Raw genomic sequence first — 16,536 nt, forward strand, 5'->3', positions numbered from 1 at the left:
TTCATGATGAAAAATGGCACCAGCTCCAGCTGTTAAGGCTTCCTAGCATGAGAGACAAAGGCAGAAGTCAAATGCTTTCTGGTTTCCAACCATTCCAGTACAGACTGTGCAACCCTTTCTGGGCAATGCAAACACTGACGACCAATGTGATTGCTTTTGTAAACTGCCAGGTCCAGTTCATGCTGCTACCAATGTAAAAAAAAAAAAAAAAAAAAAAATTATTTAATTTGTAAGTGAAGTTCTATGTCTATGTACACTGAAAATAAAGGCCACTGTTAATGACTAAAGACAGCATACAAGGCAAAAATCGCATTTTGTTAGAAGTCCATGAGTACCCTACACCACCCAATGTACACCGCTACACAAAACAGCTTATTCAAGCATATTAATCCAGGAGTGTAAGTACTAGAGCACTCCATACTCAGCAAAAGGCTACAAAAAAGGGGAAAAAAAATGGGTGTTTTGGTTTCTGCTTGGTACCATAGGATAGGCGCTTCGGACTTTGGCAAAATTGCAATTTGTGGTTTTCACTAAACAAATTATCATAGATAGATTTCACTTGTATTACTAAAGCTCAAGTTTATGGCATTTACACAAACTCTATAGCAGTCGTTCAGTTTTGAAATACGTTGAATACACCAGTGAACCTAAGGAGACATAAACCCCAAAAGAATACAGGACCATTTGTGGCTTTTTTTTCTTAAGTATGGGTTGCAATTTATTTATTTTAACTGAAAAATCCTCCACATGGTTTCCAAACTTGTGGCATTTGTTAGGAAATAGATGTAGAAACCGAGAAATCCTAAGGAAGCTCTTCTAACCATGAGTCACCAATTTACATGCTGTTCTTTGTACAGCAAGCAATGCACTCGAAGAAGGAAGCATGTTAGAAACTGGAGGTTTTTAAAAGACGTGTAGATGAGGCGCTTAGGGACATGGTTTAGTGGGCATGGTGGTGTTGGGTTGACGGTTGGACTCGATGATCTTAGAGGTCTCTTCCAACCTCAATGATTCTATGATTCTATGATTCTATTAAATATAGATGGTAATTATGTGAAAATCATGTGGTCATATCTGACTTCAACAAGGATCAGTTAAAAATCTTCTAGAGAAAAAGGAACAATGGGTGTTGCTTTATCAGATAAATTTGGTAGAGCGATGTTTTTTCTGAACACTCCTGTTTGGCACAGAGTACGAGAAATAGCAAGGACTGACTTTCAGTCTGTAAAATCAGAAAAAAGAGCAGTGGATTTTGGGAGCATCTTTACTGCATCAGACTGAAACACTTCAAATTACCTTTCATAATTACTTCATGTGCCTTTCGATAAAATAAGGGTGATAGAAGTGGCAGCAGCAGATACTAAATAGCGTTTCTAAAGACGTGAACTAGAGAAGAACAGTTTGCGTAACCTAAAGCTTCCAGTGTACCTTTAAAGAGGCAAGTTTCTTGACTCCATGATGATCATTCCCCTCTAAAGGCAAATTAGCCTCAAGAATGCAGCTACTGTTGAGTTGCATAGGTTTTCTGTCCATGCCGCCTTTTAACAATGTCCAAAGGAAGGAATACTTATTTTAGCCAAGATGCTAAAACACAACTTATTTTAGCCAAGATGCTAAACCATCTTACCTCCACAGCCAGAAGGCTCTCAGCTCTCGTGTGCTCATGACAGCACTTAAGCTAAGGTTGAGTTTATATACTTTACAAGCATTTTTTCCAGAGTGGAGGTTGCTGCTCAATTTTGTACATTTATCAACAGGGCTCTACGGACATCGTCTTGCAGTATAGAGCCAAAGTAGTTATAGGTTGTTAAGGAAACGATTAATCAGTAGGCAGGTTCATGCAAAATTCAGAAGGGCTCTTTTTCCCCTCTTTTGTTTTTGGAGAACAGTCCGAGAAATCCAAGTGATGTCTTTCTTACAGGAATACTTCAGATAGCTAGCTAAACAGAAGCAAGATTTGGCATTTAGCCTGGGATTAGTGTGAACAGCCTCTTAACCAAACATTATGAAGAAAGTTAACTTTAAAATGCTTTGAAAGGTCTGTTTTCATGACAGATGGTAATAAGGGCTCATCAGTGCCAATTTTTTTTGTTTCCACCTCAGTTTTCAAAAGCTTAAGTTTTAGGTTAGTGCTTCTGAGAAACCATTACATGCATAGAGGAAAAATGCAAATTACAAAATTAGATTACTCACTATTTTTATTGTGTACAACGTGTTTTTCTAAATAACGCTAACACGAAGAGTAAGAATTTGACCGTGTGCTTCATAGACCACTTTCCCTTTCTGTTTACTAGAATCCCTCTTTTTTATTTGCCAGCTATTTCTCCTTTAATCTGTACACCTGGACAGTTATTCCTCTCTCCACAGACCCCAAAAGATACAGCAGTCAGGAGCAGGCAGAGGTTTTGTTTGTATAATACACTCACTAGGGAAGACATGGTAGAACTATATTTTATTCAAGAAAACCCACACATTCTGTCCTGTGGTGACCACAGGCTTTGCTAAGCCATAGATATCAGCAAATACTGGAACAAAATACAGTGTATCAGATTGAATCAAAGCATTTAAATTCTGAATTACAGTTATAATTTTCAGGGAAGGCTAGTTTCAGGATTGCATCATAGTATCTAGTACAACGTTGTGCAATGTAAGTGGCAGAAACAGAAATGGAATATTGGTCCTAATAAATACCGAAATGTAACGACTTTTGTGTGACATTTAAACTGTCAAGACAACAATTCATAACATTCTACCAAAGGCAGCGTATAGTTACAAAAATACTGGTCCAGCATCTTGTTAGTGGTGAAGCAATATCCAAGGTGCAATGGCAACGTGCCATTCTTAGTGAAATATTTTTTTAAAAAACTATTTTTTCTATTTTCCCCGCACTGATACTAGCCAAACACCAAAACTGCTATGACAACCTGAAAGGAAGTCACTACTTGTCATGTGTATTGCACCAAAGATTTATGCAAGAACACATTTTCCAAGCTGCAGTATAAAAGAAGCAAAACCTAATAAAACTATGAATATGCCAAAAGACATTTTACTGCAGCTGATCTCGGATGAGCAGGTTGCAACATCTATTGAGCTTTAAACAATTGTCCAAGCTTGTCCATCCATTATCTTGAACTTAAGGATACAAAGGTAAAAGACAAAGTCCTTGAGGACAGAATTAAATCACTTTATACTCCTCTCCATTCACCCACAAAATAAAAATATTCCACCCTCCTCTCCTCCCAATACCCAGGTAATTTCAAAGTCGATCCTTGGAATTACCATTGTTCTGACATTGCACTGTGCTAGGATTGTATTGTTTCCACCTAGAAGTTAAAACATACAGTATGAGGGTGACCAAAACTGCTGGAGACAGTAGACCTGCTTAACTTGTGGAGGTACCCCAAGAAATGTGCATCAGACAGAGACGCAATCTGAATGGCAAAGCGTACTGCAGACTTGGCTGCGGTCTGGACTTGGGCCAAAAATACATTAGCCTGCCTGCCATTTCATTCAAGAAAACAGCATCAATCAATATCTTAAGCAAAAGATGAAGTTGAGTAAGATCAGGTAACCATGTCACATTCAGTGTTACATCCAACAACACAGAAATGAAGGAGTAGCAGACAGGAATGTTAATCATATTTTCCTTTTAATAATGGTTTAGTCAAAAGTGTAGCTTTGAAAATCTCTAGCTAGTTGTGAAAACCTGAAGAAGCTGGGAAGTGACCTCACTTTGAACAGTACAGTTTAAAGCTACGGCTTGGCCTATCTGCTTTCAAACTCTCCAGTAGTACTGCCAACCTCGTAAATAAAAGGTACCGCCTGGAAATAAAAAGAAGTCAGCCTTTAAAAGTTGGTGAATGTTGTATTGTAGCAGCCTAACTCTGACTGAAGAAGAAAGATGAGATATTTTTATACAGTAAACAAAAGACAAAGTAAACTGAAATCTTCAGAGATCACTTTAAGTGTATATAATTTGGATTCTCATCAACATTTAAAACTACCAATCATAAGGTTGCCACCTTACCTTTTTCTGGACTGGCATACCTGATTTTAAGCAGGTTTTTCTCCAGTCTCCCAAGTTTCTGATCCTCTTATCCAGTTTTCTGCTGTACTGCTCTCCCACCTTCATGCTGAATACCGAGTCAGTCCTGCCTTCTGCTTTTCTTGGCAGGAGGCAGAGCAAGCTTTTAATTTCGGTAGTCAGAGTGACAGAACAACAAAAGCACAGCAGATAGAAGAGCTTAATTCTTCCCCAGGAAGAAAATACATTTGGTTCAACATAGGGCTGCAAAATCTTCCAAAGGCACCTCTTTCCCCAGTTTTTGCCTGAAAGCAAGATGGCAATCTTAATTTAAAAGGGATGCTAAATCTTTTAAATAACTTAAAAATTCATTTTTATATAAAGCAGCAATAACATTTTTCTCTGCAGAAAGAGAAATGTTAACAAAGAAACACACCAACATAAATGCACTGTTCATAAACTTCAGCTAATTTAATTTCACAAGAAAGTAAAATTTTAGGACTATTCTTTAACCTCATCAGTACTTTCTGAAGAAGATTCTTTGGCATCTTCAGTCTCTCTGTTGCTTTTCTCTTTATTTAGATTTTGACTTTCTGATTTGGTGCCATTAAATAGAGAGTTTTCACCATTTACAAACCCATTCTCTGTGACTTCAGCATCAATAGCTTCATCAATCTTCAAGTCCCCTTGCTCTTCCACATCTTCTAGGTTTCTCAAGACAATAGGGAGTCTAGAGTCTGCCACAGTGTTCTCCAACAAGGCAATATTGCTCTCTTCATATTTAGGAAGCGGAGCTCCATCTGCCATTTGTTTGGTATAATACTCTCGGCTAGCAGCTGCACTCTTTACTGCTTTCTCCAAGATCTCTTTTTCACCTAAGCGCAATTTGATAGCCATTATCGCATGTGAAGTAAGATCATGGGTCTCCAAGAAGGACTTATCATCCTGTTAGAAAAGCAAAAGCAAGTTTGTTAGTAACAACCAAAGCAATAAAAAAATCCCGCAACTTTTCTCTCTATGCGTTAACAGTAAGTGACACTAGGTTCTTCAGGCTGAACCAAATGGACATAGATGAATGAGGGGGTCTGCATGGAGTCCCAGTGAAATTTGTCAAGAATTCACAAAGAAGCCAAAAATTTCTCCACACAGATCAGCCTGCATAACAAGCAAAGTCAGGAGACTTCACAAATATATGAAACATGTAGGTTCACTTATACGCTCGCAATAGTAGCACATTTCTTTGCAGACTGGAGAATGCAACTAATAGCAAGTTGAAACTGATTGCCCATTTCACTTGCAGAGAAAAAGCAGGTAGCCTCTATTTGGAGAATCAGAGAAAAAATATATTAACAAAATTACATTAACAAAATTTTCTTTTTTGCAGTCTTACTTGATTTTCCTTAGGTAATGCAAACCTGTTTCTACACTTTAAAAAGTACAGAATGAATTATGTACTAACATTCAGATTAAAGTTTGTAAAGTCAAGATGGGGGACAAAATATCTTTCCCTACAATCATAACACAAAACATTTCAAGCATTTAAATTACATATCGTGACAATTTTACCTCCACAGTTGTTTTATAGGTTTTCAAAAGAAGGGATGCTCTAGCTTCTAGGAATGTCCAAAGTTTAACTTCATTGTCCCAGCTAACGGGAAACTCGGAGTTCCCCAGAGTGAAGATTTTGTCAATGGCATGCTCGCCTATCAAGTGTTCCTTCAGCTCTTCTGCAATAAGTATAAAACCAATCTGTTAAAAACAATCTCATCATTCACTTTGTCAGTTGATAAACTGCAGAAAGATTTATTTTCAATAGTATAGCTTTGAGTAGCTAACAAAAAACCCTCTCCTCAAATAAGAATTATCAGATATGCTGGTTATTTCTAGGATTCTCCTCAAAGAGGCAACTGGAAGTCTTGAGGTTAGCAGAAAATGGACCTTCTGCTCCACTCTGAAATAAAGATATTTTATATACCACAGCCTCTTAGACACAGCGTAACTCTGTGACAGTGAGATGGAATGTTTTCTATAATACTTGATAAACAAAAGGGAGCAATTCTTTAAAGAGTTCAGCAAACTTTTTGCTAATAAAAGGAACAGGCCAGAGTGTGCAAATAGCAATGGAATTATTTTTCCTATTCTTTTAGTAATCTTTTTCAGTAGCAGAAACTCCCTATGGTTGGTCAGAAGAGATATCCATCAAACAAACCTCACACAGAGTAGAAAATGTTTAATCAGCTCCTTGACATTACACAAATTCCATTAATCTTTTAATTACCAAATTTCACTCCTGCAAAACAGCTATCACAAAATTCACGAACCACTTGCATGTAGTTTCTCAATAAAGTTTTCTTATACAGTATTTAAGACATATGAATAATCTGAGCACAATCATGTATCAGAGTAATGCAATTAAAATGTTTACTAGCTATATTTTCTTCTCTGAGCCAAAATTCACCCCCTCATCAGCATCCTAAAATTTTCTTTACTTGAATTTACTTCCCTGAAGTGGTCAGGCAGTTAGACTAGATGATCGTTGTAAGTCCCTTCCAACTGAGTTATTCTATTCTATGCTAATTTCTTAGTAAGTTCTAAACGATGGATGACAGGATGCAGTGAAGGCATGACACTAAATAACATACGTTGTTTTTATTGAAGAAAGCAAATAGAGCACACGCAAAAACTTAACTTCAGTATTCCTACTGGTATTAAAATCCACATCATCCACACAGCATCCCTAACTGCAAGGGAATTCTCTCACTGTCATGAAAAACTGTCACATCTATAACCTCCAAAACTGCATCTAACCAGCAAGCAACTATTACAAGCAATTAATCAGAAGTTTCACATGCACAAATTAGGTGAATATTTATTAATTGTACATATATTTTCCCCATAAAACCCCCTAACATAAGAGAAACGCTACAAAGACAGTTTGCAAATACATAAGTTGGTTTTAGATTACAAATTGCCAAAATATTGGAAATACTCAACTTTGAAATGTCTCTTCCATATTTCTCCTACAGTACAGAATATTCCAACTCCATACCTAGATGATTCTAGCAGTGATGGCTAATATGCTGTGATTTTAAGCATGTTAACCCTGTTCTGTGAACCATTTTTAAACCTAAGAACTAAAGATCAAGCTCCAAAACTCACTCATTCACAACAGCCTGGGAGATTAAAAAAAAAGAAAAAAAAAATTTGCATCACCTCATGCTTTAGGAATTCCAGAAACATCTTACCTTCACTCATACAAAACACTCGAAGGAAAGCCAAAAGCTGGGCAGAGATTGGAGGCTCAGTGGAGTGCAAGGCAAAAACACTAGAACTAATAAAAGAAACAATCAAACAGCAACAGTAAATGCAAGTTCTATTGTCATACCTTTAAGGCCTTTTATGTTGAAATAAGTTCAAAGTATACAACAAATGCACTGTTACAAAAGTAACTTTTAAAAAATTAGTTAATACTAGTTCAAACTGAGGAAGAGCTTCCTTAACCTGTATCTGAAAAGAATAATTATCTCTACAATTTTACACTTACAATTATTTTTATACGGCTTTCATAATAAATTCATGAAAATGCAATGTTTCACGTTTGCTGCTCCTAACAGTACCCTCTGGACTGAAAAGACTAAAAGAAAATGCTGTGGTTCACATACTGAGCATCATAGTATGTCTGCAAGGGATAGGAAAGAAAGAAAAACCACAGATTGCTTCAAATTAATCCTCGCCCTGTTTTTGCTCAAATGGTTATTAAAGCAAAGGCTTTTTTCCTTATATATGGTCCAAATTAGATGACAATATAGCTCAGAGAACTTCTGTAAATATTATTACAGTAACTTTAATTTGCTATACAAACAGGAGAAATATTACACCTAAGAAAACTATCACAGAACAGCTTCATATATGCTCTACTGGGCACTATATACTTTGGAAATGTTTTAAAAAAACCCATGGCATTGTGTTTTACTTACGTTGGGATACCAGCACGAGCTAAGACCTCTGCCTTCATAGCATACAGCCTGTCACTTTTACTCACGCCAAGCTTTATTTTCACTCTGTCATGTGAATTATTATCAAAGAAAAAACCACTGTGGATCACAAATTCAGCGTTTGACCGAGTGCCATAAAAAATGTAAATCTAGAAGGATGAAAAGAGAAGTGAAGGGACAGGAAAAAAGCTTAAGATCAGCTCACAAAACTGACATAATTTGAAAGTTATTTCCTGAAAAAGTTACTATTCTGAGTACAAGGTATATTTGGTTATATAAAGAAACACGCTTTGTTTTCTGGTATCGATTCAAATGCTGTATATAGTGTGGCAATATACTTTAGACGTAGATGTAAACATATCCCTGTAACAGAGACTTTGAAAGGAGAGAAGAGGTTCTTATTCTATACTTTAAAATAAAAATGCTTTTTCTCACACTGTCATAAAATATCAGTATATGGAAATAAGCTTTCAAAGATACTGTGCCTTTTAAAGGCTAAAAAATCTGAGACAAGGAGGGCCCATTAAAAGAAACAGTGTTTCTGGGGTCATTTCCCCCCCCATATGTCCACCCAAAAAAGTAACCTACACTGCTGATGGATCAACTTTGCTTTTGTTTTAATGTTACCTTAAGGCATGGATATACCAAAGTATATCATACAGAGGGATTTGATCTGTGTTCAGCCAGTATTTATTTTTGTGTTATACTCTGAACTCTTTATCTAAAGCAAATAGGTTACTTTAATTCACATTAAAAAAGAAGTTCCTAAATATAACCTGCAAAAAGTGTTTAATTCAGGGCTAGGCTGTATGAAGTACATGGGACAAGAGCTCAGAGTAGCAATTGTCTTCTCCCGCATCAAGAGGATGTTTTCCCTTTTTGTTTGATAACGGAATTGTCAATCGAAAAAAAAAGTTTCAACAGTTACAGAACTCCCTTCTTAACCTTAGGATACAGCAATACTCTGGATACCTGTAAGCTTCCACTCCTCTCTAGCTGACAGAGAAAGGCACAGTGTTCTCTTAAGGGCTCAACAACACTAACGATGCCATTTACTTTCTTTGTTTTCAATTTTAGATTAGAACTATTTATCCTAAGCACTAAATGCTTAAATGTTATATTAAATTATAGTAAACATTATACTGTAACACACTCGTAAAATGAACAAGTGACCTGCCTAGGTATGTTAAAGCAGTGGTTAAGGAGAGAGTTGCTAACCCTCTCAAGTTTTAAAACCACTGTGATACATCTCATATTAAACTAAAAGTCGCTTATGTGTAGATTATACAGTACGCTCTCACACTCTAAGACTGTTTTACAAAAAAGCCAATTAAACACAATGAGAAAGTTGCTTTATTCAAGGCCAGTGTTTGATAGATTCTGTGGACTTCTGCTGCCTCACATTCTTTAGTAGTAAAAGCGAGGATCATACATTCTTCCTGCTGAAACTGTAAGAAATAACATCTGCACAGTATGTTAAGAGACTGAAGCATTATATAATTAAAGTGCTTTAATGATGTCAATAACAGTTAAAGTTTGCACAGAAATTTAAAAAAAATCTGATAAATAGCAGACGAAGTGAAATTACTAAAATAAAATCGAAATAGAGGAAGCCTCTATAATTGAAATGGAGAGAGCAGCCAGAACAGCTATATGACACATCCATTGCCAGCTGTGGAAAATTATAAATTGGATCACTTCTGGAAAAACTGTGGACCCCTTTTAACTCATCATACCAGTATTGGAAAAAACAGCAAATATTTGACTACCATAACCAATTCTAAGAGCAACACAAAAAATATACAATCACTGTAAACCCCAGCATAGCAATGAGGATAAATACACCTCTGGAAAGACATACTTAAAAAAATTTTTCAGACACATCTTTGTTAAAAAAGAAGGTAACAATACATAAGAAAAATGAAAATCAAAATATTATTAAGTGTAAGACTGGCAAAATAATACACTAAAGGTAATAACTCTGAGACTGAGTTACAAAACATTTCAGGATGTTTCACAGCCAAAGTCTTTTACTGGCCATACTGACTACAGTTGCACAAGTAGTAGGAAAAACCGAGTGCTACTACACTTGAGGGCTTAGGCTGGCTGCTGACACAGCACAGGAACCCTCCTACCAGAGATTTCCTACACTCCTGGAACCACTGTCTTCAGTGCATCAATAGTTTTAGCACTCATTTTTGTTTCTTAGCAGTTCTGAACAAAATACTGGATTCTGAGCTGTTTCTCGCATCTTTGCAAGACTTGCCCTTTGGTACTTTCGTTTCAGGATGAAGGGGCGTGTACATGTGTGCATGCCTGCGTGAAAGGGAGGGACTATATTTTTAGGTCCTTTCTCATTTTCACTAAGGATGGGAATGGCAACATGGGTAAAATGACTGGCAACTATACTGCATTTAACCTCTTGTTAAATGAAGACTAACAAGAAACAAACCAACAACATTTTTAAGAAAGACTGTACCATTTGCTATTGCAGACAAAGTGACACCCCACATCTAAAATATATTTATCTTTGGTCCTTTGGGTTATGGCCTTTTATTAATCACATCCAGAATACCAAACTCAGTGTCCGTGTATGTGCATTTACCAGAAATTAAATATTTCAACTAGTTCTCTAAAATATGAGGAATCAAAACTCTCCTAAAGTTGGGGTCTACCAAGTGATCGAAAATATTTTATTCTGAAAAATGTGCACTTACTTAGTTTGGTAGTATTTTCACACAAAATTAGCTCAGCATAATAAAATTCAAATGTAGCAGGGCTTAATCCACACCACTCTGCTATTAAAATTTTGTAGGGAGTTACCAAGCGTCCACAAAACTTAAAGAACAATTATGTGGATAATTGTTCACACTACCTTACCTGTTCTCCAGCCTTGAAATCTTGGAGCGCTACACATTCACACCGGTCATCTTCTAAATTGTAGCCTGTAGTGATCTATCCAAGGAAAGAGTAACAAAAGCACCTTTAGAGTTTTATATTTATCTCCTCCACCATTGACAAAACATTGTCGTATTGGAAACAGATATTAACAATAGCAATTGCATAGATTTCTTTCTCTGCACAATATGATATAGCTGGTAGTAATTGTTTTATGATTCCTGAGTAATCTCTTTTTAAAAAACCTCTGCATTAAAGAAATCTAAGGGAAGAAATAACTTACCTGAAGTGAACGGAAGGTTCTGAGGAAAGTACCCTCCCATAGACCACAGACAATCCTGTGCTAGAGCCGGCAGCTTCTTATAAAGTTCTGGAGTTTTCAGTCACTCCCATGAGGCCCAAGGGAGCAAGGCACTGACAGCTCTATATGCTGTGCTTTATCCTTCAATTGCCAGCACATTTTGACCTCTCAATGAAAAAGGATTAGATAACCGTGGATCTTTAGGGTATACAATCTTCAGAGAATTATAATTTACTTGCAAATAGTCCCTTTATCTAAAGTTAAGTAATACTCTTAAAATGCTAAAAGGATTTTTTTGATGGTAGCAGGCAATGGAAGAGGATAAATTCTCTTAAGAAATCTGTACTTCTCCAAAAAGAATTACAAAACTGTAAAGTGGTCACATGAACAAGTAAAGCTATCCTAAAAATGTAATACTTTTTAAAAGTGACAAACAGCATGTTCTTGAATAGTATTACCAAAGATGCAGGCACAGGTGCAGCCGCAGGATGGACCATAAACTGCTGAACAATCAGGAAGCAACTTTTATGGTAGGTATTCTGAATTCAGTACTGACAGAGCTAACTTATGGAAAAATACGCTCTGGACCTGGGGAAAAACCTAGAAGCCAAAGATTCTCAGCCTTTGTAAATGAAAACATACTTCTTTATAAGCTGACTTACGTGTGAGTTGTGGTATACCCTGATTCCCATCTTGGATGCAGTTTGTCCGAAGACAGAACTCCATGGATTATTTTGACAGCTTGGTTGATGGTTTACATGTTAATAGTTTTACGCTGCTTGCATCGTCAAGCGTGCATTTGTCAGCCAAAACAGTGCTTTCAAAGTGAGCATGGGGAACTTGTCTATGATGCAGCAAATCCAAAATGGCAGCCACAAGCACGGGCAGCCTGGCCCTGCGGAGGCTGGCAGAACTCCTCTGCATGCGGATGCCATCACTTCAGGTCTATTAATAGGTTTGTGGTATGTTGAGATCAGAAGAGAACACGAGAGTCATGCAATACGGCCTACTGGAAAACACAGGCTGTAGTACTTAAAAACACAGAAATTCCTGTACATTCACTATGCTGGACTGAACAATTTTTAATTAAGATCTCTCGTTTAGAAGATTATCTAACCCTGAATTGCAGGTTGCAAGTGCTAGAGGATTTACCTTCGCTATGACAAATGTACCTTCCAAGTTCAAATACAGTCATCTCAGGAAAAACTGCAACTTCCATTTAAAAAAGGGAACTCTTGACAGCACTTGACCCGTCCTGAAATTTTCTTAGCGTGTAAACTCAATGAAATACTTCTGAATGTGAAAACTCTATTCCAGTTCTTGAAATGCCTGTGGAACAGGCTTTCAAGGACTGGGGAAATTCCAGTATGTTAAGAAAAGGATTCTGTCAGTTTAAGCATGCTTCACTAGAGTACTGCTAGTTTTGGGGATTGTTTTTTCTTTTTGCCTTTTCTTTTTTAAAAAAAAACCACACCAGCAGCACTTCTGAAAGGCTTTTCTATAAAGCATAATGGAGTGCTAGACTCTTATTTCCTCTTTCTTTTAATAGCAGTCACGTAAGAGAATTAACAGGGTGTTTACTTCTCTTCCCACATGATAGCTGACAAATTGCATCCCTTCAGTTTCATTTCTGAAGCAGACTGATACATGAATTTCAAGTTGTGTATAAAGCATGCAATAGTCTGCTTGGTCAGTGATTAAGGATGGACCCAGCCCAACAGGCAGAATGTAGCTTATTTAAAGCTCTGGCAGAACTGGTAATCAACCTCTGACTGTCAAAATACGATCCCACTAAAGAATAACAATGAGAAATGCATGAAGACAACCATTTTGATATACTTCTTAGAGGCAGGTTGATCTAATTAATAGTGTCAGAAGCAAGAAAAAGCTGGATGGACCTAGCTCCAGTTAAAACCCAAAGAACATTTTATTATCTAGCTCATGGAAAGGGAAAAGCTGGATGGACCTAGCTCCAGTTAAAACCCAAAGAACATTTTATTATCTAGCTCATGGAAAGGGAAAAGCTGGATGGACCCAGCTCCAGTTAAAACCCAAAGAACATTTTATTATCTAGCTCATGGAAAGGGGCCCCGTGGAATAAAGCAAGAACAGTGATCTATAGTAGCTGATTGACCCAAGAAGTATTTCAGCACTACGTTTGGAATAGACTAGACAGGGGCGCATACAATGCCATCTTTTGTTTCATACTTTCTGCAATGAAGAACAATTCCCTTCATGTATTTTAAAGGCATGTGCTATGATTAGAGCAAACCCCACCCTCATCTCACTCTACAATAATATAAACTACAATACAATTACTTACAGTTATCTTAGCAGTTTTTTCCCTATTTCTAATAGTACAAGGAAACTAACACACAGCAGAAATAGGTTTAGTAGCTTTTCTTAGCCCATTATCAATATTACAGTTGTCTATCTTTCCTAAATCTATACCCATCTAAACTAGTTTCTGTAGAAATATGAAACAAATGAGTAAAGTCTGTATATACACACAAAATATTTAAGTTCAGTTCAGCACGCCCCCGCCCTTTAGGATACACTTCAGCATAAAAATGCTTCCAACCCTGATATACTACTGCACTAGCAGGTTTGGCTCCAGAGGCTGGCTCCATATCAAATCCATTGTTAAAGAGCATAACAAAAATAAAAATTACTTTATCAATTTAAATAGAAGTTTGAATGATTAAAACAACATAACTAGCTGCTCTTTTAATATAGGCTACTTAATTTTTTCCCTTCCAGAACCTTAATTCTCTTCCTCTTTCCTCTAATCCCAACTTTGAAGGCATTCATTAAGAGTTGTCTAATGAATACAGACAAGTCTCTGCAAAAGCATCTGAAAGAGATGCCCAGCAGGAAAAGGGTACAGGGAGTACTGATACTTGCAGCTAAGACTTATATTAAAAAAATATACATTTCTGAATTTTAAGCAATTTTCCTTACATTGGAGACTCTCACACAAGCTTTATTGCTAAATCAAAGTTATGAGATTGCATAACAAATAGTGAAAGGCAAGAATCGCTGTTAAAGAACATGTAATCACCTTTTAATAGGGAAAAATAAATAAATAAAAAACCCCAGACACTTGCAACTTTGTAGCCTAGCCTACCATGCTATATTTGGTACAGTCATAGTAACAATAAATTAGCTAAATGTCAAGAGAAAAACAACTTGCTTTACAATTTGTTCATTTAAACCAGGCTTTTCTTATACCAACGATACTAACACATGCTGCTATCCCAACACTCGGGTCAACTCTCCCACAACAGAACCCGATTACTTGAATAGTATGGTCATATTCACTGCTTACAATAAATACTACTATCTACTGGAAACACAATTAGAGCGTATGAATTTTGAAGCGTACACAAGACTGGCTAAATAACATCTATAAACAATCCTCTTACGGGTTTCCATTTCCTCACTTCAACATTAACTAGCTTGTTAATGAAATCAAGACCTCATCTTCTGAACTAGCTCACATAAGCCAAAATGTCAGCAGGTCTGACTTTCTATATACATATGTCACCTTTTAAATGTTTAATACGCCCTAAAGTAGTATTTTTGCATTTTGTTTCTTTGATGTAGTAACAGATGTACTGTTTTTGTTGAACTAGGCTTTGTTCTTCTTGTTGCTGTCTCCATAACAAGGCTCTTTGGGCATGGTTAGGAGAGCAGGCAGATATTTCTTAGTTGCAAATTTCTCACCACTTTCCCTAGTGGTTCCTCCCTACAAGAGGCAACCACCATCATTGTCTGCTTTCGATTCTCAGAACAAATCTGTCCAGTATTGTCAATCTTTTTCAGCCCATCAGAAACAAAACTCCATGTCAGAAGAATATTCAAACTTGGCTGGAAAGAAAAGCATCATGTAACTGAAAACTTTTAAAGGCACATTATGTGTGTATATATGTAAGAGACATAACTTTATGCAAGTATGCAAGCACTTCTAAACTCTTCTCTAGATGAAGAAAGTTCTCCCTGAAAAGCTATTGTAAGACATTTAAGAAAATGACAAATCTTTCTTTCAGATATTAGTTTTTTAGGGTCACTTGGGAAGATAAAATACCTGTGTTAAGAACCATAATGAAAAGTGTTATTAAACTGTTCTACAGCAGTTGAAAGGCTTAATACTTAAGCCCTAAAGCCTTTCAGCAACACTGAAGAAATCCTTACCAGTCCATTAGTATGATTACACATGTCCCATAAAGGTATTAGAGCCAATGTAACTCTGGAACCATCTTCTGTTGGAATCTGGTTCTGCCGTGTCATAACAGAGGAAACTGCCCATCTACAAAAATTAAAAACATTAGATGGTCAATGTTCAAAACAACATTACATGACTGGCTGCAGTCCAACCTGAACCAATCATTTAGGCTGGGAGTTTCCAAACTTAGTTTTCTTAAAGATCACACTGACTATAGTAACAGCAGAAGGCGATACCACTTGCAGGAGAAGCAGCAGCTCCTAGATTTCCAAGACATGCACATAGACCAGTTCCCAAATCAGGATGGCAATCCCACCCCACTTCTGCACTCTTTGCAACAGAACCTTCATACCTTCCATTACCTCAACCAGGATCCACTCCCATGTCACCTTCTACTTCCCCAACCCTACAATGCACACATACCTCTCACCACACATCCCAAACCTGGGGGCAGATATTCCTGCAGGCTTCAGAGTAGTTCACAGCTACTGCTTGGCAGCAGTAGCTCTCATCTATGTGCAGACACTTGTAAGAGCCAGGATGTATTTTTCCCCTCATTCCCTAAAAAGCTTATGTACTACATGAACTGGAAACCAGTGTCATCACCTGACACATGCATGATATTTTGGTAATCGCTTCTCTTCAGTTTGCGAACTTTTGGCTTAGATCAGTATTGCTAAATTTTCTGCTTAACAGAATAAAGAGGAAAAAAAAGCCCCAATACCCCAAACAGATATCCAGGTAAAAAGAATGAAGAAAGTATAACATAGTTTAGCACACAGACATCATTCAAAACCCTTCAAACTCAGGTTAAGCAAAGGCAATGCCAGCTACCTATCAAGAATCTCCAGAAAAGCTGAACATTTCAGTACATTCTAAAATTTCATTTTTATTTTATTTCAGACAGAGGGAAAAAGAATAATCTTAGTTGCACTATGTTCTGGCCTTAATACATATGTTTGTGGTGGCTTTTTTGGGGGGGGTGGGGGGCGGGAGGAAGAAACGAACACCACCAGAAGGTCAAAATAATTTTAACTCCCACTGACTCCACTACTAACAAGTATTTAATATACAGAATTAGACTTTCAGAAGG

At 37.0% G+C, this 16,536-nt stretch overlaps 1 protein-coding gene across 5 annotated transcripts in view; it reads right to left on the reverse strand.

The window, feature by feature from the left end:
• Nucleotides 1-2,433: 2,433 nt before the first annotated feature.
• Nucleotides 2,434-16,536, reverse strand: part of SETD3 (SET domain containing 3, actin N3(tau)-histidine methyltransferase) — a 64,822-nt gene continuing 50,719 nt past the window's right edge. For 4 of the 5 annotated variants that reach the window (XM_076345414.1, XM_076345416.1, XM_076345417.1 and 1 more), the window contains exons 8-13: nt 15,413-15,527; nt 10,900-10,974; nt 8,002-8,168; nt 7,270-7,355; nt 5,591-5,751; nt 2,434-4,969 (exon numbers count right to left, since the gene is read on the reverse strand). In XM_076345414.1, the coding sequence (XP_076201529.1) occupies nt 4,526-4,969; nt 5,591-5,751; nt 7,270-7,355; nt 8,002-8,168; nt 10,900-10,974; nt 15,413-15,527 (1,048 nt within the window). In that variant the 3' untranslated portion in view covers nt 2,434-4,525. Of the gene's footprint in view, nt 4,970-5,590; nt 5,752-7,269; nt 7,356-8,001; nt 8,169-10,899; nt 10,975-11,200; nt 15,089-15,412; nt 15,528-16,536 lie in introns of those variants that run through there. The other variant, XR_012995952.1, reaches the window with a different exon arrangement.

Source organism: Aptenodytes patagonicus, chromosome 7 (genome assembly GCF_965638725.1).
Source record: "Aptenodytes patagonicus chromosome 7, bAptPat1.pri.cur, whole genome shotgun sequence".
Classification (NCBI taxonomy): Eukaryota; Metazoa; Chordata; class Aves; order Sphenisciformes; family Spheniscidae; genus Aptenodytes; species Aptenodytes patagonicus.